Source organism: Pleurodeles waltl, chromosome 10 (assembly GCF_031143425.1).
Source record: "Pleurodeles waltl isolate 20211129_DDA chromosome 10, aPleWal1.hap1.20221129, whole genome shotgun sequence".
In the NCBI taxonomy this organism is placed as follows: domain Eukaryota; kingdom Metazoa; phylum Chordata; class Amphibia; order Caudata; family Salamandridae; genus Pleurodeles; species Pleurodeles waltl.
In genome coordinates this window covers 760,979,819-761,002,198 of record NC_090449.1, presented here as the reverse complement: position 1 = coordinate 761,002,198, position 22,380 = coordinate 760,979,819, and the positions used below count along the sequence as shown (strand labels likewise).

Genomic DNA, 22,380 nt, shown 5'->3' with positions numbered 1-22,380 from the left:
GTGTTAACAACACAACAAGCCACAGTAGGACAAGCAGTACTACGAACTTTATTTCAAACAACTTCAACTCCTACAGGCTAAGCCACCGCTTTTGGGGAGATAACTGCTTAAAAGTCTATGCAAAGCATGTGTATCTGCAGCTACACATGCCATTGAACGGAAAATGTCACTTACCCAGTGTACATCTGTTCGTGGCATGAGACGCTGCACATTCACATGCGCCCACCCGCCTCCCCGGGAGCCTGTAGCCGTTTCAAAGTTGATCTTGAACGTTTGTAAATTTGTAAATATATCACTTTAAACCACATTATGTACATACATATTTACTCCATTGCATGTGCACTATTACTATAATACACAACTCCTACCTCACCCTCTGCGGGGAAAACAATCTAAGATGGAGTCGACGCCCATGCGCAATGGAGCCGAAAGGGGAGGAGTCCCTCGATCTCGTGACTCGAAAAGACTTCTTCGAAGAAAAACAACTTGTAACACTCTGAGCCCAACACTAGATGGCAGACGTATGCACAGCATGTGAATCTGCAGCGGAACATGCCAAGAACAGATGTACACTGGGTAAGTGACATTTTCCATATATATATATATATATATTTCAACTCCACCAGGTACAAAAAGAAGCGCGCTCTGTTACATGTCGGTGCCAGCTTAAGGGAAGGACCTACTGTCTCAATAACAATATCTTTTTGTTTAACCATCAGATTTACAAACAAATTTGTGGGACAGCGATGGGAATGTCCTTTTCCCCGAGCTATGCGAAACTCACGATGGGGTGGTGGGAGAGATGCATAGCTTGGTGTCAAGAGAATGATAGATACATGGGCAAAGTGATCATGTGGCTTCGTTACATAGATTACTTGTTTTTGATTTGGCATGGAACTGTGCAAGAATTTGAGGAATATTTCAGTATATTGAATAATAATGATGTAGGACTACAGTTTACATATAAAACAAGTAATAGCTCGATTGAATTCTTAGATGTACTAGTGTATATTGTAGCAGGAGAATTACGAACTACACTACACAGGAAACCCACAGCAACTAATAGTATCTTACATGGTACTAGCTTTCACCCTATATCTTTGATTAGAAGTATCCCTTATGGTGAATTTATTTGTATCAAAAGGAATTGTTCAGATGAACATGATATGAATGAGAAATTTTGTGAGACCAGACAGAGGTTCCCGAATAGGGGATACACATTGAAATCAATAAAGCAGGGAGAGATGAAGGCAAGGGAAAAAACCTGTGATCAGGTGTTGGCTAAGAAAAGAAGTGTACTAGAGCAGTCAGAATGGGAAAAGAATGAGATTAGATTAATCTTGGATTATAGTAAAGAAAACCAACAAATTGTGAAAATATTGAAGAAATATTGGCACCTGATTCAAAAAGATAGTGACATTGGACAACGGGTGGGAACCTGCCCCTCAATCACATATGGGAAAGTAGCATCTCTAAAAGATATGTTAGTGAAAAGTCATTTTGAAATACCTAAAACTCCCAATTGGTTATCAGTGGGGAATAAGGGTTTCTTTTGTTGTAGAAAATGTAAAGCATGCAAAATTGGATGTGACAAGAAGTCTATAACAGACTTTCGAGGTAGAGATGTTGTGATCAAAGAGAGAATTACATGTGAAACATCTTTTGTTGTATATGTCTTGGAATGTCGATGTGGCCTCAGATACTTGGGCAGTACCATATGCCCCTTAAAAAAGCATATTTTAGAACACATCAGGGCAGTACAAAATGAGGACACCACATATGCTATAACTAAACATTTGAAAACTCATTCTGATTTGGATTGGTTGTTCATGAAATATTATGGTATTGCAACAATACAAAAACACGAACGTGGGGGTGATAGGGTTCAGAGACTGAGACGGTTGGAGTACAGATACATTATCAAACTGAAAACTAAGATGCCATAGGGGATTAATCACGATGAGGAGTTACATTGTCATCTTTGATTTTGAATGAAAAATAGCAATAAGATCTCACTGTCAGTGTGTAAATCAACAACTAAAATAATTTGAAACAATTTTAGTTTGAAAAAACAGGGAGAAGTATCCCTATGGTGAAATGAGGACGTATAGGTCGAAATATTGAAAAAGATTAAATGTAAATTTCAGAGTTGAAAATGGAAATAGTAAGGACAGTGGAATATTATTACAATTAACAATGATGAGTATAGTAGATGTTGTAGTAGTTATTTCTCTCTGTTCGGCTGCACTAAGATGTTAGATTGATGTATCTGTATTATTAGTATTTTTTGTCACATCAGTAGCACTTATGGGTAGCATTTAAGTTATTGGTGGGGTGTTTAGCACAATATATTTTGTAAAAAACTACATATCCCAGAATGCCACATAAAGGCATGGCTTAGAGGAAGAGTATAAGTAGTACATGTAATGGATTGATGATTCACCGTGATCAAGACCGGGAAGGTCGAAACGCGTTGGTGTTAGTTGTTGGGGTTTTCTCTTATTGAATTAAAGAAGATTGACGGAATCCTGTGAGTGCGGCATCTTTAAACTTAGTGTTAAACTGGCATAAATAAATATATATATATATATATATATATATATATATATATATATATATATACACACAATTCTATGCTTAACACGTTTACAGGTCACTACATAGTTTTCATATAAGATATTTGATTAGATGCTTATGGGTCTCTGTTGTATTAATCCATCAGAATATGTGACTATTGTCAAAACTGTTTAAACTGTTTGATCTATAAGTGCTTCACTATTAAAATATTAAAGAAAATAAAAAAGTATGAAAATACACAAATAAGTTAGCTTAAAGTACAGCAACACTCGAAAGTCTAAGTTTACAAAATATAACTTTAAATTTTGACATTATCTTCCTTGTACATATATATCCTCTTTATGTACCTATGTATTTATATATTTATTACTTTACTACTAGTGTAGAAGAAAAAAACCTTTTAATCTCCCAATGCATTACTCCATGTCCACCCTATACCTCTCAATATATCCTCTCTGATTCATCCAAAACCTGATTCTACTAATGTGATCTCCGAAACAATACTTTCTAGACTCTTGCTCCTCTGTCCCTCCTTTAACTCATCCCAAACCTCATTTTAAAACTATGATCTCCCTAACCCAGTAAGGAACACATCAGTGCTTTTGCAATCTGGTGATTACATTGCTTTATACCTGTTGACTGTGTTAGTAATGCAAAATGTGCTTAGGGCTCAGTTCACTTCTTTGGTATTGCCTTGGCAATCATTGGGCATTTGTTGTATTTTAAATAGCTTCAGCAAAATTTAAAGACATTTCTGGCCTCAGCATGGCTGCTGTAAGGACAACTACATTAAAAAAAATATAATGTGCTAGTTAGATGATAAAATGCCATATAAGAATGGTGCAGTAGCTAAACTCCACACTGCATGCCTTGTACTGACGTTGCTCGCAAAGCACATATCACAAATTTAATAAAATCTGTGTTTCTTAATTGTAATAATTTTAATAGTTATGAGAGAGGGAGCTAACTGGCATAAGCTGAATCTAAAAAATAAAGGGTTAGAGATTTCCGCTATACACATTAGAGCAGTGCTTGCGACTGAAGTTCTACTTGAGATGTTGTGAATGTAAAACAAAGCAGGGAAGCAGAAATCATGAGGACTGGGGAATTTAACAGTATTTTGGAAGAATACCAGAAACATCGCAATTCATTTATTTGATTGAAATGTTCAAATACATCAGCTCCTCGTGCCAAAATTCGCCAATGGAAAGACCACATGAATAATGTTGGGTTTAGGGGCAGTCTAGCTCTTGAGACAGGTGTGACTGAATAGGTAGAGAACAGTAATAGTTTTTTTTTTTTGAGCACTGGGTTAACTTTCCCCAGGTGTGCCATACAATCTCATGTAAACACCTGCTTCTGGGATCAAAGTATAATGTTTCAGTGATTCATCCAGCTTATGTTGATCCTGCTAATTGGCCCTTATTGTTCACTAACATAATGGGCGATTTTAATATCCTGTGGCGATTAACGTGGTATCGATCCTAGTAGAGTTTGTAAGCCCATCGTGAGGAAGTCTGATCACAACTGATGATCTACTTGATGGATATGTTTTGGTTTTAATTGCTTTCTTGATTTTGTTCAGATTTTTAATGGTATAAGTTGTAGTTTTTAAGCAACTTATTGGTTTGTTTTTTGCCACTATTTGTAAAGACAGTTTAAAATGGGAAGAAGTAAAATGTCTGAAAAAGTTTTGAAATCCGAGAGGAGTGGAGCATTGATTCTTGTATCCTGGCAAGGTTGCTGTCTAATTCCAGTTTTGTTTCCTGAGCTTAGGAAGCCGTTTGCAGGCCCCCGGTGGCGGTGCACAAGGTTGGCATTCAGGCAGTGGCGGTGACGATGGTGAGCACGGGGGCTCTGAAAGAGAAGTGAAAACCAACCTGAATGAACAAATTGCTGCGGTACTCATGCGGTTACAAGAAGACATGCAGAATGTCCTTCAGCGACTCCATACCTTGGAGACACTGACTGCCTCACAGGTATACTAAACTATGTATGTAGCATAACAACACAAACCTTCCTGAGCAGGAACAGAGCTCTAAACAACGGATGAGAGCACAGGGTTTTTTATAGCACATTTTATTGCTTTTTGTTCCAGACTTATCAGTGGTTACAATGGTAAAATAGTAAAATACATGTGGTCCAGCATGCTCAGCATCGTATGATAATCATCTTCAACATGGACTCTTTTGCCAGTCAACACTCGAAGTGTTCCCAATGGTACATTTCCCCCACCCCCCTTTTTACCACTCCTCTGACAACCTCATCCGTGGTCTGACCATTAAAGGTTCTAATGTCAGCTACCAGGATTCGAGATTGCATGCTTCTCTTATTTAAGAAAATGCCCCTGTATTGGCACCAGTCTGACTATATTTTGCCATGATTTTGCAGGCAACCGTAGCCACATAGATAGGGATTCCCAAATTCATGCAGCGGTCTAACATTATGTTTGGGGAAGCCTATCATGTTCTAATGATAGAAGAGGTAGGGGTAAATAGTTCAGGTGGAAGTTAAACGTAGGAGGTGAATATTGTACACTGCTGAAGTTGAGAGATATGCTGGCTTTATGTTACTACAGTCTGTACTAGACAGGAGAACTTACCATACACGATGCATGACGTGTTGGGAGGGCAGGCGTTAGAATATCATACACTCATAAGAAATATCAGAAGACTGAATGATTCCAGAAAAAGAGAAATGTATGTTTATAACTATAATGACACAAAATATAGATGCCACTTTCCAAAAAAAAACTCCAGACATGGAAGCTGATTTTGGAAGGAACTGGGGGACCCTCTGTAACTTACTATTCAATATGCGTTTGAGAGATGTGGCTATCTTAATACGTAGGATGTACCCCTTTCACCACACAAACGACATTAAAGATGATGAGAGGAGATATATGAAGTTACAGGGCACAAAAGGACAGACAACACCAAAATATTTGGTGTGGAAAGCTTTTAAGGCTTCTAGAAGAGGCTTAAGTGTCTTTAAATAAGCTAAGGTAATGAGAAAAAAGAAATCTGACATAGGAAAATGAAATTTAGTAGCACTGTGAGCAGAGAATTAGTGAATAAGATCACTGCTCTAACAACTGCTCTATGAAAAGCTGTGTTTGAGGTGAAATATTTAAGGAAACACACAATGGCTAGACAATATAGCAAAGGCCTCAGAGGCATTAGCATGAGACTGGTTAGACAAAAAGATACTTGAGTCTTTCCATGACTACTATGGGGAACTCAGTATGGCACAAACTACTAAAAGAAAAGGCAGAATGCAGTATTCACTTTTTGTAAACATCCACTGGCAGTTATTAGGTCTCCCTTTTAAAACGTGACTGCCAGACAATTTGCAAAAAAAGCCGACTATGATGCATCATGACGCATACACTGGCTTTGGCAGACATCTTGAAATGTTATTTCTTCATGAGTAAAACTATTCCAAGGAGGTCGCTATTACGTAATTATGAATGCTCAATTTGGGTAGCCATCACAGAATTTTTGCTTCCCTAATAAAGAAAAACTCTCTAAAATAGCTGCTGATTCCTGCACAAGCACCACGATGCACGGCTACAATTCTCAATTATTTTGCTGTATAATTTACTGTTCAAAGATGGTTGACATTACTGTTCTAAGATGGCTGACAGAACAGTTAGGTATTGAAAAAACACACAAGGTTGCTCACAGTTCATTGCAAAGGAAATGGCTTGGACACAGAGGCCACTGCCAACCTTACCAGAAATAATTAAATAATAAATAAATAAAAAATACATTGCAAGTTGCAAGAGTGTGGCCAGGGAGGACAATTTTTGAAAAATTTAAAAATATATATAAAATAAGAAAGTATCAAAGCCAAGGGGTCTGGTAGGACGGTGATGGCATTAAAGAGAGGTGTGGTGAGGCAATAGGATAGAGAGAGAGAAAAACCAAGTATTTCCATGGAGTGCTACAAGACAAAAATTGTGTCAGCAGTTTAAATTATACAAAGCATGGTGTAAGAAATTGGATTAATATTTGAGGTGAATTACTACCTAGCAATTATCACAACCCAGGTTGAACTTGCAAAGTCACTAGCTTAACCTGAATCAAGAACTGGTAGTAATGGACATGAGCAGACAGTCTTAACTTAGGGCAATGTGTAATGTATTTATGCAGTACCAAAACAGCAATAAAGTCAAAACAATAAAAATCCCAAATCAAATAAAAACATGAATAAAACTTAGTAAACAACATGACAGAAATCAAAAAGAGAGACCAGAGATGTACATTTAAACATTTTCCAAAAAAAGCAGAAAGAACCAATGATAGTCAGTGGTCTTGATGGTACTCAGTGGTCGCGATAGACTGGGACCTAGGTGCAATTCGGGGAGAACCACGCTGGAGCACTGGTCAGATACACCAACCAAGTTCATCCTGATCTAAGATTTTACCTTATGACTTAGTTCTTTTAACTCCCAACCACATGAATGCACTTTCAATGTCTCCCAGGACCTAAGGAGCGGTGCTGAGATGCTTACAAGATGTCAGACAGAGACCAACAACAGGGTCCAGTCCTGGTGCAGTTGTCACTGCTCAGCTCAGTACTGCCTCAAAAAAGGCTTGTAGCTTGTTTTCTCCCAGTAGCCACACAGGAGCTCAGCCAACTGACCCATGGAGTTCACCTCTTTGTCTGGGTTACAAGAGGGGACAGGCCCAGTCCTCCAGGGCTCCATGTAGGTCTTAGACAGAGGCTGCAGTCCTCTTCTGGTCTTCTGCAGGTTCAGAAAGGGTTTTGACACGAGTGCTTGGAAATGCCACATTTATCCTGTCACTTGCAAGTGGGTGGGGGTGACTCCTGGCCCCTTCCTAACCTTTGGGGTAAAAGATCCCAGGCCTTGACCTACCTACTTTTGCAGTGTTTCCTGTTTGCGCTTCTGCCAACACTTCTGCTGGCAGGGGAAGTGAATCTGGAGTGCACATAGTGTTCTCTCACACCTATACTTACATCCAGTTTGAAGCAGGCATTGAACTCTGTGACGTCTGTTAGGTCATAAGCAAAGTATTTCAGCAACCAGACAGGGGATACATGACAACTGACTTGGCATCTGGTTTTCATGTTCTCACCCTTTCAACTGTGGCGTTACATGTGGATCAACTGACCTATCAAGTAGGATTTGACACTGTGCTGTCAAAAGGAGAACCCCACCCTAGATATTCTGTTGTACTCAGAGGAGTCATCTCTGCCCATTTGGGTTAGTCTGGGATGCATGCTCTTGGGATGCATTTCACACCTCGTTTACTGCTATTCGGTAAGTCACTGGCTAGGAGAAGCTAGAGAGCTAATGCATAGTAACCGCCAGACAGTTCAGGCAGGTAAAGGGGAACTTATCCAGTATTGGATCTTTCATTAATTCACATGCTTGAATCATCCCCTTCGTCAAAGTGGGAGTCCCACAGTATCCTAAAAAAGCAGTAAGTAAGAATATCCATGGGCTATAAGGCTAGCAAACTCAAACATATAGCCTATCCATGTCCCTTTGTAAAAAAAAAAAAAAAGACCCAAACTTGATCTATGACCAATCAGGCGCCAGCACCCTCTAGAATATTTCCAAAAGAGGCTCATTCCCTCAGATTTTCTAGAGTGGAGAGTATATACTGAAAAAGGAAAATGGACCTCAAGGGGAGGAGGATGGGTTGCATGTGAATTTATGAAAGATATCAATACTGGATAACATTATTTACAGGTAATTAACTTTTTTTTTTTTATCCAGTATTGCATCTTTCATAAATTCACATGCTTGAATCTGAATAGCCAGCAGTACTCACAATAACTGTAATGCCTGTAGTGGATGGTGGGTGCGAGCATTTCAGCTTATATCTATATATATGTGTATATTTTTATTAATACATACTCAGACAATAATTAAGCAGGTGTTAGAAGCAACTGTATATCAAGATAACCATATGCATTCAAAAGAGGCTCACCTTATTGAAATAGATGACCGCCTGTCCCAAGACTGAATCGGTTCAATGTGTCGATTCCTAACAGTAATGCTGTGCGAAAGAATGTGTAGTCTTCCATGTTGCACCCTGACATTTCCTGTCTAAGGCAATGCCTTGAAACAGAGCAACTGATGTTGAGATTGCTCTTGTAGAGTGTGCTTTAGGCCGGTTGGTTAGTGGTTTCCCAGCCTCCATATGACAAAACTGAATGGTGGATGCAATCCATCGGGCTATCGCTGCTTTTGTAACTCCTGTGCCCTGACAACCTTCGCCGTAAGCGGTCTGTCTTATGAAATTGTTTAGTATGCTGAAGGTAGAATTTCAAACATCATTGTACAGCCAGTGTGTGGAGAGTTCTTTCGGCCACAGTCAATGGATTCGGGAAGAAAGTTTTCAATATCACTGGTTCGTTTAGGTGAAAAGATGAAGGCACTTTAGGAATGTATATTGGGTGTATTCTAAGAAGAACAAAGTTGCCTGAGAAAGTTAGGGAGGGTTCTTTGGTAGCAAATGCCTTTATGTCACTGACTCTCCTAGTGAAAGTAAGTGCAAGGAGGGTTCCACTTTCCATCTGAGATACTTCACATCCGCTCTGTGTATGGGCTCTAACGGAGCTTTCATTAATTGCGAAAGGATAATGTTTAGATGCTATTGAGGAGGAGGTGGTCTCACTGAAGGAAAAGTGCAACAGACCTTTCATAAATTGTTTTAAAAGCCTGGGTGAACCAATGGAGGGTGCATTTGCAGTGAGTCAGTATGAAGATATAGCTGCCGGGTGAACCTTAACTGAGGCATGTCGGAGCCCAGTTTTAGTTACAGCAAGGAGGTATGATATAATTTGCTCTGGTAGAACCTCTAACGGATGCATATGGTTTTGTTGGCACCAGATACAAAACCTTCGCCACTTGAGCCTGTAAGTCTTGTTTGTACTGTCAGCTCGTGCTCTAGACTGAATTACTTTGCATTCTTTGTCAATATTCATGCCCTGGAACTCATGGAACTCAGGAGCCATGCGTGCAGTTGGAGAGAGATTGGTTGTGGATGAAACTTCTGCCCTTGTCTCTTTGTTAGTAGGTTGTGCCTGCTGGGAAGTCGTAAAGGATAGGCCACCAACAGGAAAATGAGCTCGGTGTACCAATACTGTCTGGGTCACTTGGGTGCTATGCTTATGAGCCTGCAACCCTCTGATTTAATCTTCTTGAGAAGTCTAGGGATCAGTGGGAAGGGGGTAAAATCGTATGTAATGATCCCAGACAATCGCATTGAAACAGCATTCCCCCACGACACCGGGAACGTGAATCGACTGGTGCAAAATTGTCATTTGGTGTTCTCGTTGGTGGCAAAGAGATCTAAGGTTGGGTGTCCTCAGCACTGAAAGATCTTGTCTACTTCCTTCTGATTGAGCTCCCATTTGTGGCAATTGTCGTCCGTCCTGCTCAGAGTCCGCAGGGACCGATCCGACAGCTCTGACTTCAGCACTGACCAAGTTCCTGAAGCACAAAACATAAGCGTAAAGACTTCAGGACCAAAAACTTTGGAATCCAAGGAGTCAGCCCAGTTCTCCGCCAACCATTCTCTGGTCGAACCTATTCTAGAAAAAATGGACGATAGACAGCGCAAACTCCAGATTCAAGAAGGCACAGGTTGAATTATAGCTGCACCTTCCTCTCCTGTGCTTCCAAAGAGCAAAATGTCTTTTGAGGAGGCTCTAGACATTCCTGTCCTCCAAAGAGGAGGACAAAGGACAAGGCTACTAGTCCACCACGCTGGCCTTCTCCAACACCTCCACTATCTTCATCACTTCCTTCCCCTCCCCACCCACCACCTCAATCAGCCATACAAGGGGCTGACACACTTCAAGGCTCACCGCAGTCCTACACTGTGGGGTTTGGGGGGGTCCTCCGATGACTCAGATGCATGATTTACTTGTGACCCTGATCCCATTGCACCAAGTGATCCTGATCTCTACTCTGCTCGCCCCTCTCCTCCAGAGGACACTACCTTCTGAGTCCAGAGGTTCCCAAAAGGCTTAGCAGAGGCTAAAGTAGATAATACTAATCCTCTATTTTTGAGTAGTGTGGTCGATCAGTTACGCTTATCAGAGGGTAGTGCAAAGCATTTGGTGCGCACTCACAGTCAAGAAATGAGGCACACACTCAATGACTAAACCCAATTATTTTTATATAGCAACAATATATTTTATCATTTGATTACTATAACCAGCAGAACTTTGTTGCAGGTAAGTACAGTTGTAAGTAAGTATTAAGCATATGCATCAAATGTACTTTGTTTGGTTTTAGCAGATAACACAGTTTACAAGTAAGTAGCAATTTTCTATTTCAAAAGTTGAGACACTGCAATTTTCCATAGGAGTCCATAGAGTCCTGGGGAGAAAATTGTTAGCACAGAAAACAGGTCGGTTCATGACTTAACACTTCAGTCATCTGAGGTTAGGATGTCCATAGGTCGAAGTTCAGGTTGACCCCAAAAGTGCACCACCAACAACATGGGTCTGGCTGGGTGCAGAGGTTAAAGTTGGCATTGGTTCTGCGTGGAATCCTATGAGGACCGGGGGGGCTTGGAAAAGATCTGCTTGCAGGTAAGTACCCACATCTTCAGAGAGCAGACCTGGGGGCTTAGGTGAGCACCCGGGGTTGGGGGGCATAGGTACCAATCGGACACTCTCAGCGGCACAGTGGCGGCCGGGTGCAGGGTGCAAACACAAGGTTGGGCGTCACAAAAGATGCTGCAGGCTGGGTCACCTGCTGAACGTCACTGGATCGTCAGTCAGATTTCCTAAGGCCTGGGTGCTGCTGGTGCAGTAGTGCCTTTAGGCATTGGGAATCTTTGTCAGATCCTGGTGCAGTCAGAGTTGTCCTTGGGTTTCAGGCTGCAGGTGTCGTCATGTTGGCCAGGAGGAGTCAACGCAGGGTGGACACAAGGTTGAAATCGCCTGGGGACCTGTTCTGGACCAGTGGGCCACGTGGACATGGGCCGTTGGCGTCTGGTGCAAAGTGGGCAGGACTCAAAGATCCAGGGTGGTTCTAGAGTCCTTTTTGGAGTTTCTTGTGGACAGTGCCGCTGTCCTTGGGAGTTTTTGGTCCACTCCTGGGCAGGCAGTCCTCTGGGGGCTTGAGAGGTCACTGGTCTTGCAAGATGCATCGCCTTCTTGTAGTAGGGCTTCTGAAGCTGCAGACTGGCCGGCAGGTCTGGGGCCAAGTAGGTTGGTCTGGTTCTTTCTACTTTTCTTCTTGAGGTCACCGGGAATCTGGTGAATAAGGTTCAGGAGAATCCCTAAATACTAGATTTAGGGACATCACAGGGGTTCGAGGGCAGTAGCCAGTGGCTACTGTCCCTGAGGAGGAGTACACTCTTCCTTTCAGACTCTTCTCTCTCAGTTTCAGGAAAACCAGTCCTACACAGTTAGGATCATTATATGTCTGTTGGGGATGATGGCTTCTTGCATCGCCATATTTCCCCATGCCAAACTACATATGCATCCCCTCCAGAAGTGTCTGTCTCGCCAGTGGTCTCATTCACAGAGTCACCTGGAAGATCTAGTGTTGGACTGCCAAACTCAACATTCTCTGCAATGGTGGAACACCAACAACCTCCTTGGCAATTATGTTACAAACACTAGTACACGGAAGGGTGCATTATTTTACTATTGTTATTGAAAGTGGAATACTGTGTGTCCATTGAAAGCTGAACTTAATTGTCATTCTGTTATTGTTCATAAAACTAAATAAAGTTTATTTGGAAAAAAAAACTCCTTAAGGGGCGGCCTTTTCTATACCCTGTGCCTCACCACATATTGACCACAGCCCTTGCATCACAGATGGGTTGGCATGCTCAGCTCCAAGACTTGTCGGTACAATATCTCTGGGATACCAAACACCAGTCCCTGCACATCAACTATCTGCAACTTCAGGTGTTATTCCTAGTCCTGAAAGCTTTCCTTCCTCTCCTGTCTCACAGGGTTGTCCTATTGCACGTGGACAACATGGCAGCTATGTATTACTTACAAAAACGGGGGGGACATCATCTTCACAACTGTCATTCCTGTCTTAGACCATATGGTATTGGGTCCTTCACCACCACATTCACCTGCTGGCAGAGTATCTGCTGGGTGCAGACAACAACTTTGAAGACCTGCTCGGTAGGATGCAGTAACAAGTTCACAAGTGGGAACTCCACCTGCAAGTCCTCCATACATACTTCAGAAAGTGGAGGACTCCTCACATAGATTTATTTTTTGCCACAGCTGAAATTGCAAAATGTGCAATCTTCGCTTCCAGGTATCCACATCCACTGTCCAAGAATGGATTAGTTGGTCAGGGATATTTGCCTATGCTCTTCCACCTCTCCCTCTCATTCCTTTTCTGGTTCGGAGGATAAAGCAACATCTTTCACCATGATCCTTGTGGCTCCTACCTGGGAGCGCCAGACTTGGTTCACCGCACTTCTAGATCTTTTAGTAATGCCACATTGGAAGCTCCCCAACAGGCTGGATTTTCTCACCCAGAATCTAGGACAAATCGGACATCCAGACCCCAAGTCACTCAACCTTACAATATGGCTCCTGAGGTCATAGAGTTTGTCTACCTAGGTTTGCCTGCAGAATATATTAACATTCTCAAGGAAGCCCGTAGACATACCACTTAAGCTTGTTATGCTGCAAAATGGAAACCTTTTTTTGGCTACAGCCAACCTAAACGGATTGATCCTATGAAAGCCACAGTACAAGAAATTGTCTGCCTCCTGCTCCACTTGCAGAAAGCAAATCTCACCTTCCATTCTACTACATCTTGCAGCTATAGATGCATAGCTCCAAAACAGACGACATATTTCTTTATTCAGAATTCCAGTCATAGCGGCTTTCATGGAAGGAATCAAGCGTGCCATTCCATGTATGGTACCCCCAGCCCTCTGGTGGAACCTTAACATTGTACTGACAAGACTCATGGGTCCCTCATTTGAGTCACTTCGCTCATCTCCACTTCAATTGTTTTCATGGAAGGTGGCTTTCCTAGTCGCCATTACTCCACTCAGAAGTGTTAGGTTCTTCTAAGGTTAGTGCTTGAAGGTCACTTTCTTCCAAATTCACACGGACAGAGTAGTTCTTCGGACTAATCCTAAATTTCTTCCTAAGGTGATTTCTCAATTTCACCTTAATCAGTCTATTGAGCTACCAGTTGTCTTCCCACAACCAGACTCTGTTGCGGAAATAATTTTTCAGACACTAGATGTCAAAGGAGCACCCATGTTCTATATAGACAGAACTAAAGAGTTTATGAAGACCAAATGACTCGTTGTAGCCTTTTCCCTGCCTCACTTAGCCAACCCAATATCCAAATTGGGCATAGCCAGATGGGTAGTCCAACGCATACAAACTTGTTGTATTAAGGCCAAAAGACCTTTACCTTATTTCTCCTAGAGCTCACTCTACTCAAAAATAATGGAGCTACTGTGGCCTTCCTTGGAAATATTCCCAGTGCTGACATTTGTAAGGCAGCTAAATGGTCTACACGGGAAACATTCGGAACAATGACTCCGGAACAACGATTATGTTGTTAACGCAAGTGGAACCACGCCTCCCTTTTTCTCTGCCTTAACCACGCTTGTGCTGAACAACACACATGCGTGGTTAAGGCAGAGAAAAAGGGAGATTGCATCGGGAAAGGACGTGGTCAGGTAAGTGGGGCAGGTTTGGGGGTAGTTTTTAGGGGTGGGGTGGATTAATGGCTTGGGTGTAGTTCTGGTTTTAGGTGTGGGGGTGCGGGGCAGTTCTGTTTTTAGGGGTGGGGGCTAGGGTAGTTTTTGTTTTGGGGTGGGGGTCGGGGAATTGTGGTTTTAGGGGTGGGATAGATTAAATTTTGGGGGTGGGGATGGGGTAGTTTGGTTTTTTAGGTGGGGGTCAGGGTAGTTTGGTTTTTTGGGTGGGGGAGGGGGTAGTTTGGTTTTTAGGGATGGTGGATCAGGGTAGTTTGGTTTTTGGGGGTGGGGGATCTGGGTAGTTTGTTTTTTGGGGGGCAGGGGTGGGGGATCGGGGTAGTTTGGTTTTAGGGTGGGTGGGGGAGGTCGGGGAAGGGTTTAGGACTCCGGGTGGGAGGTATCTGGGGTAGTTTTGTTTTAAGGGTGGGGTACTTCTGGGAATTAGGGCAGGTGGGCGGGGGCACATGCTAGACCCACGCATGCCGTTCCCTCACATGCCTTTACTAGGCATGCTTTTACAACGAAAAAATCGTGGTAAGGGCATTTGTGGTAACATTCGATTGTTGTTCTGACCGCGTTGTTCAGGCATGCGTGGTTCCAGCATTCGTTGTTCCATCATACAATCGGTCTACACCACACACCTTCACAAAACACTACTGTGTGGATGTTTTAGCACGACAACAAGCCAGTGTAGGTCAGGCATTTTTATGCCCACTTTTCAAATCAGCCTCAACTCCCACGGGCTTTTTTTCTTGCTTCTGTTTCTCTCCTGTCCCTTGTCCTTACTTCTTTCTTCTTCCTCATATACTGGACTACAAATTTAACAAGCACAAATTAGCTACTATGTCCACATTGTGCGTCCATAGCACCACATGCTTGGTTATCACTGTGGATCTTTCTTGGTTACATTAAAGGCTTCTGTTGATACTTATATGGGGATGTGAAGTTTACACTTTTATCTCCACACAGTACACACGCTGACCAGCCTGAACAAGGGAGCGTTTGGGGGCATTCAATGACCCTACACGCAAGGTTTTTTCACACATTGTGGAACTTGCATTGAGGACTTGTTGGCATGTGGAATTACTAAGTAAACTGAGATGTTTTTACTCAGGTTCTTTTAAATGTATTAATCCACAGTTATAACCAAGCACATGGTGCTATAGTCTTGTTTTACTTTTAACACCATGGTATTGGTGATACACATGCACTACACAATTGTGTTTTTATGGGTGCAGTAGCACTCGTACCAGGTGGATGAGTGACTGATCCACTCCCCTGCTTTGATGTTTGAGACTCACAATGTGGACATAGTGTCTAATCTGTGCTTGTTTAATTTGTAGGTTTGTTAGGAGACTCCTAACAATGTCTTTGGGGTCTAAACTTCGACCGTATTCACCTGTAATATGAACACTTATGTAGGTTTAGCCTAGGGTGTAGGCTTTCCCCAAAGGGCTGGTACATAATCTGAGATCCATTTGTGAACTTACAGTGTGTCGTTGTATTGTATGTTTATTTGTTTTTGTTCTAATCTATGTAAGCACTGTGTCATCTGCACTATGACCAGTTCACATTTTGACAATGCTCAATGATTAATGTATGAGAAGGAATTGAATATAAAGATTGAAATACACACAATATTGTTTTGTGTCCAACATCTATATGGAAGATTTATCATACATGTGATTTAAATATATTTCAGTTGAATTGAGTTAGAGTTATTAAAAGTAACAAACAGAGGCTCGCAGAGCCATTGGGGTGCTAGCTTTGGCTCATTGTGTCCCATGCGATGACTGTTCTACGTATGGTGATATCATTACCCCTGTCCCGTGGGCATATTGGTTGTCCCTGTTGGATTTAGGTTACATGTGTAGTAGTCACCATCTTAAGCATCATCTCAGGACGTCTACTCCATTTGAGGAAAATGTTCTCTTCACCACAACCCACACTGGACCCAGATAATTGCCAGTGCTTGAATTGGTTTAGTAGTGAATCACAACTATACTGTAAAGCTGCCTCAGTCCATACCATTCTGATTGCCTTTGCCATCCCAAACACATCCACAGCTGGTAGAGACTGTCTCTCTTTAGAAGCAATCAAGCTGGGACCCAGCTGTAAGTAAGCACCAAGGTTACTGTTCCCACTATTTCTTTGTAAGGAAAAAGGATGTAGACTCTGTTCCATTGTAGATCTCTTATGTTTAAGCCTTCCGAACCTTTAGCCCCCTGCAACATGAATCTTCAGTCCTGGAAAACTAACTCTTTGATGGCCATAATGACTGTCAAACTCAATCTTGGAATAACAATTACAATTACAAATATTTTTTTAATATTTGAATGACAATCTACTTTTGATTTAAATATCAATATATTTTTTTAGGATACGTTTAAGAACATAGAATTTCTTTAAATGTTAATACTTATGTGTACTTAGCTGTGATGATATTGGGGTAGAAATTAAAATTAACTTGCGATGTAGTACGTCCTGATGTACTAACTGTAATGAAGTTACTCCTGTTGTTGACTCGATGTACTGGTGGTATACAGCTAAAAAATGGCATTCCTAGCAGGCTTTTAGGATTTTGCTGATCAGAAATGATGTAGTCTCCACAAAGAGGTAGCTGAAGGAAACATGACTTGTGGAAGCACCCTACAGTTAGGTCTGGGCCAAGGCCAGACGCATCCTTCAGGACTGCATTTGTCTCATGGCTACCTACTTAATCATCTGTATTATTGGTTGAAAGGCATCATAGTTTTTAATAGCGAACCCAAATACATGGTTAGTTTCAAATTGTGAAATCTCACCTGATATACTAGCCTAACCCTAAAGTGGTTCATAGCTGTGTGATACATTTCTCACCTGCAGGATCATGATTAAGATAGCTTAACAGATATTGCAAATATATATCGTTCTTGGTGGATGCAGGATTGTTGTGATTCACGCCTACTAAAATTCGACACGGTCTCTTTCACATAGTTTGGTCACTGAAGAGACATACAATCACAGGTTACATAGCCATACTTTTGGAAATGCAAATGTTAGTATCCTTTCTATGTGATCTGTAAATTCATAGTAAAATGTATTTCTGCAAACCCACACAATCTAAAACTCATTTAGTGTGGAAACATATTTCATACAAATACAGTTTTTTGAAAATATTGGTATATGCTCATGAACAATTAAAAATATTTATCAATTTTAAACATGTCATTAAAAGAGACAAAATGGGGACTAAAGGGTAGGGGTTGGGGGACCACTGATATAAATGTGATACAGACATAAAGACAGTAAGAGGCTGGTTGATAAGTATACATTTAAAGAGTAGAACAGAAGGTATGAGGGCTACAAAGTTTGAACAAGTCAGCACATGGGGAGGTGGAAATAAAATAGTTTTAGAAATGGATTAAGGCAGGAGGTTGGGGATGAAGGGATGCATTTTCATCCTTGGAAAATCATATAAAATGCAATTCAGAAAAGTCCATTCTATGAATTGGTTTCTACCAAATTGTAAAAGCCAGTCATCTCCATCTTACAAATGTCAATGAAATAGTTCAGATGAAATGTTTATTAAATCTATTATTTCATAATTGTGTTTTCTACTAAATCACATCCCTCTTTTTCAAGTTAATCAACGAGATTAATTTGCCTCTGTGGTTAAATTAATATACCAAATGAGACATCAAAGTTTGAGGCCAGCTGATTGTATTGCATTCCTTATCAAAACTGTACCACACTGTAACAGTTGTATTTCGTATGATACTGTATCTCTGACAAGTTGTTTAAAAGAAAAAACCTCAATAAAAAGTTTCATACAAAAAATCTAAACTGTATCTTTCAGCCATTATTATAGCAAATAAGAGTTAGGTGTAGGAAGATAATTGTAGTCCTGAAGAAAATTTATGAAATGAATGTCTAGTGCACATAGCACAGAAACATTTAATGTCTGTTCCACTCTTCATATGTGTGTGTCAACATTGTTCTGTACAAAAACACCTTTTTGAAACGAGAACAATTTGTCCTTAATAGAAGTAACTGCCATTTTCTATAGCAAGATGCTTGGTAGAGTTCATCCATTTAAATTTCAGGCTATATATTGTAAAAAGAGTTACAGAGAGATTTTTCATGTATTATCTGATTCATCAGGAAGTGTGCTGCTAGAGGATCTAAGCTTTATTCTTAATTCCTTCCCTCGTTTTTGCTGATTTTTCAATGAACATTTTTACAGGTGTTAGCATTATATTATTTTCCTTTTTTTGACGCAGGGAGGGAACATGGTTATGCTTTCTACCTTTCTTGTTAACTGTTTGCCCTGGAATACTGTGAATTGGTTATGCCTCTTATGTTTAAGTTCATACTGTTTACTATTATGTATGCAAAGATATACTTATGGGAATGTCACCGAAAGAAAGATAAAAAGAAATGATTTCTGACCCACTTGCATTCATCATCTTTGATGTGTATTTGCAGGCAAGGTCGGTGTCACTGCAATCAAGTGAACAAACTCATTCACATCCTAGGAGGGTAAGACTGCAATTTACTTTAAAAAAATTATGGATGGATTGCTGGTTTGTTTGAAACAAATTATGAAGTACTTGCAGGTGGAACATAGTTTAATTGGTGGCAGGCAGGGTTTTACTAAACACAGTTTTACTTGGGGGGGGAGAGAATGGTTGTTACAAGTTGCAAGGCTTGGCTCAGTTTTACTGGCGGGAGGATAAATACTGTTTCATATTTCTGAGATGGAATGGTTTGTGTAATATGTCTTTCTGATGGATACATCTACCTGTGGATTCCTCACCTTTTGAATACTCCCAATGCACCAGCATTCAAAGTATTTTTATTTTCTTTCTAGCTCTCCACGTCGATGAGGACGTCACAATGGATCGTCACCACACGTGACTCAGACTGATGTCATCAGAGCCATAAGAAGTCCTCTTCGTCGTGCTGACATCAGTTCCCTTTTTTCTGCACCTTTGATGCTAACGTTTTTAATTCCTCTCCAGTGGTTACACTGTGTCGAGAGAACTTCTTTGTCAAATGTTCTTTGTGCAACAATGTATCCGCCGAAGAAGTCAGGCTTCAAGCCTTGTAGAGAGTGTGGAGGTCACATGTAGGTCACTGTCCTGCATGAAAATTGCCTCTGGTGCCTGAGTTCCAACCACAACTATGGTGGATGAACCCTAAGGCACTAAAGGAAAGGGAAGCAAAATGTTTCCTGGCAGTGCTAAAAAGGAGAAGTGTGCCGACAAAGGTCCAGGCCGTGAGAGGAGTTGTCTTCCCACAAGTCTTCGAGTTTGCACAAGAAGTGGCGTAGCCACAACTCTCGGCGTCGCTCATCCCGAGATATTAGTCCTTGGTCTTTGTCACCGGCTTCCATGTATCTGCGTAATTTGACCTGGGATGTGAGTCCTACCTTATCTCCTTCTCAACCAAGGTCGCCTGAGATGTAGCCAGCACTGTCTTTGGTTGACATCTCGGCATTGCCCATGAGTCCTGCAGCGCAGTTCTCTCCTGTTACTCCACAGGACCAGGACGGAGGAGCAGCTCGCAGCAAGCAGCAGGGGCTGGACGGCGCGCGGAGGAGAGGATGGGGTGTTAAATTAATATATATATTTTTTAAAACACTTAACTTAACCCCGCGTGCCACTCCGCTCCTCTGTCTTCATCGATGCAGGCACAACCTTTTTTTAAAGGTTTTGCAGCTGACGCTGCTGGCAGGGGCGACGCTTCTCTGCCGTAATGGAGGAACCACCCCTGCCAGGAGGTTGAAGAACAGGAGTCAAATCAGGCCCAGCCTCCACAGGAATATCTGACCTTTCCGGCTCCTGGGGCGTACCCATCCATTTCTTAAATGCGATGTTTAGCATATTCATCAGGGCAGTGGCCCCTGCAGAAGTGCCTGTGGGCCCCACGTGTACTTTAACCTTTAATCTGGGATGTTTTCTGGCACCATATGGGCAAGCTCGATTCATGGCTTTTCTGTCCATATCAGTGGATTGGAAAGGCGCAGAGAAAATTACCATCACCTTAGGAAATGAAAGTGCCACTTCCGCCAATACCGACATTGGATACATCTTGTCCGGCGTTGAGTCATTCTGCCTGGAGTAACATCCCAGTGCCAACTTCACTGGCGACGCAACAGGCATCCTCGACATCCGCACACTTACTATTGGTGCTGCGGCTGGAGTCCAGGTTGAGGTCTAGGAGAGAAGCCTTGAGGCTTTTGGAGGAGCAGCAAAATTTAGAAGAGCAGCAAGACCTCAAGGAAGGAGAGATGCCTCTGCCTTCTCATGACTTTGAAGGCGTTGAGGTGTAGAGTGGGCTGGACACTTATCCTGAATGGGAGTTGTAATCCCCTTAGGGTGTTCCTCCTCTGGAGGTTACTTCATATCATGGAGTAATCAGGAAGGCAGCTGAACTTTTGGACTTGCCACTGTCTGCAACAGAGATTAAATCAGTATTCATTCTCTGCTGCTTTGGAACCCCTGCTGCCTTTTAATGAGGCTTTGTCGAAGCCAGTCCTGTATCTGTGGCGGAAGCCTGTGACTACTCCTGAAGTTTCAAAAGCCATTGCCAGGAGGTATTGAGCTGCGCCAGGTGACCTGCAGTTTCTGAGTCAGCATCCGTCACCTGAAAGCCTGGTGGTTCAGGCTTCTTATTCTTCGAAGGCTGCTCCTGGTTCCTTCCCTTCGACTCCAGCTGACAGGGAATCAAAACTTATGGAGAAATCTGCTAAAAAGAACTTTTCCTCAGGTAGCATGGCATTTAAGTCAGTAAATGGTACATGTTTTATTGTGCAGATATATCCATGCACTGATGGATTTGTCCAAGGAGTCTGTCCTCAAACTGCCGCAGGATGTCCAGGGGCATTTTAAGGAGCTGCTTCAGGATAGCCAAGCGACATCTAGACAGGTTATCCAATCGGGCCTGGATACAGCAGACCCAGTTGCTAGAGCCATGGGAACATCAATTGGGAGCAGAAGGCATGCATGACTTAAAGGGTCAGGGTTCTCCCCTGATGTACAGTCCACATGAATTGATCGCCCTTTTGACAGGTCCAGGTTATCTGGAGACCAGGCAGCCTTAGAAAGGTTTAAGGCAAGTAAGGCTACTGCCAAGTTGTTGGGTCAACCTCAACCTATAGACCTTTCTGTAGGTGAAGAGGGTTCGGCTGCAGCTCCTCCTTTTGTGGGAGGCAGCACTTCCAAGTTCAGCAGTCTGCCCAGCCCCCCTCCCTTATAAATCCTACAGAGGTTGTGGGAGACCTAGGCAGCGTGCTGTCATCCAGACTTTCTGCTCCTTCACTTCATCCTCCGCTGGAAACCTTGCAGGAAAGCAGCCCTAGTTCTCTCCTCTTTCAAGAGCATATGTTGCCCTCAATGAAAAGGGTAATTAATTTTCTTCAACAGTGGAGTCAATAACAATAGACTCTTGAGTGTTGTGCATTGTAGGGGATGGGTATGCCCTTCCCTTTTGGCAGTTTCCCCCTCCCTTATCTCCCCAGAGAGTTGTTCCAGTCCTAAAGCCTGCTGAGTCTGTTCGCCTCCTGGATTCTGTTGGTCACTCATGCACGTTAGCACATGAGGGCTCTTCAGTGGTGACTCCACAAGCAGTGGTTTCAGCACAATGGAGATCTCAAGGAGTCAATAGGAGTATCCAAGGACACTGCAGTGGATCTTCAGTGGTGGAGTGTGGACGGCAGTCTATCACAAGGGAGGCCGTTTGCCCACCACCTCCGGTGATCACAGTAATAATGGATGCTTCCACTCTAGAGTGGGGAGCACATCTGCGGGATCTGTAGATCAAGGAAGTTTGGTCTCTAGAAGAACAGATGTTTCACATCAATCTGTTGGAATTATGGGCGATTCGTCTGGCTCTCAAGGCCTTCGTCCCTTCCATTCACGGTCAGTCAGTTTAAGTCATGACAGACAACACTACTGCAATATGGTATATCAACAAACAGGGAGGAGTAGGGCCGTACCTTCTCTGCAGAGAGGCTCTACGACTTTGTTCCTGGGCTCAGGACCATCTGATTTGCATAGTAGCAAACCATTTGGCCGAAGTTCTGAACATACATGCAGATACTCTCAGCTGGCACTTTTCAGCC

General features: G+C 42.2%; 1 protein-coding gene across 4 annotated transcripts in view; it reads left to right on the top strand.

Annotated features, from left to right (window-relative positions):
• ACBD5 (acyl-CoA binding domain containing 5) overlaps positions 1-22,380 on the top strand; it is a 324,086-nt gene that overhangs the window by 257,275 nt on the left and 44,431 nt on the right. For all 4 annotated transcript variants that reach the window (XM_069211326.1, XM_069211324.1, XM_069211325.1 and 1 more), the window contains 2 exons: positions 4,354-4,556; positions 18,741-18,794. In XM_069211326.1, the coding sequence (XP_069067427.1) occupies positions 4,354-4,556; positions 18,741-18,794 (257 nt within the window). The remainder of the gene's footprint in view (positions 1-4,353; positions 4,557-18,740; positions 18,795-22,380) is intronic.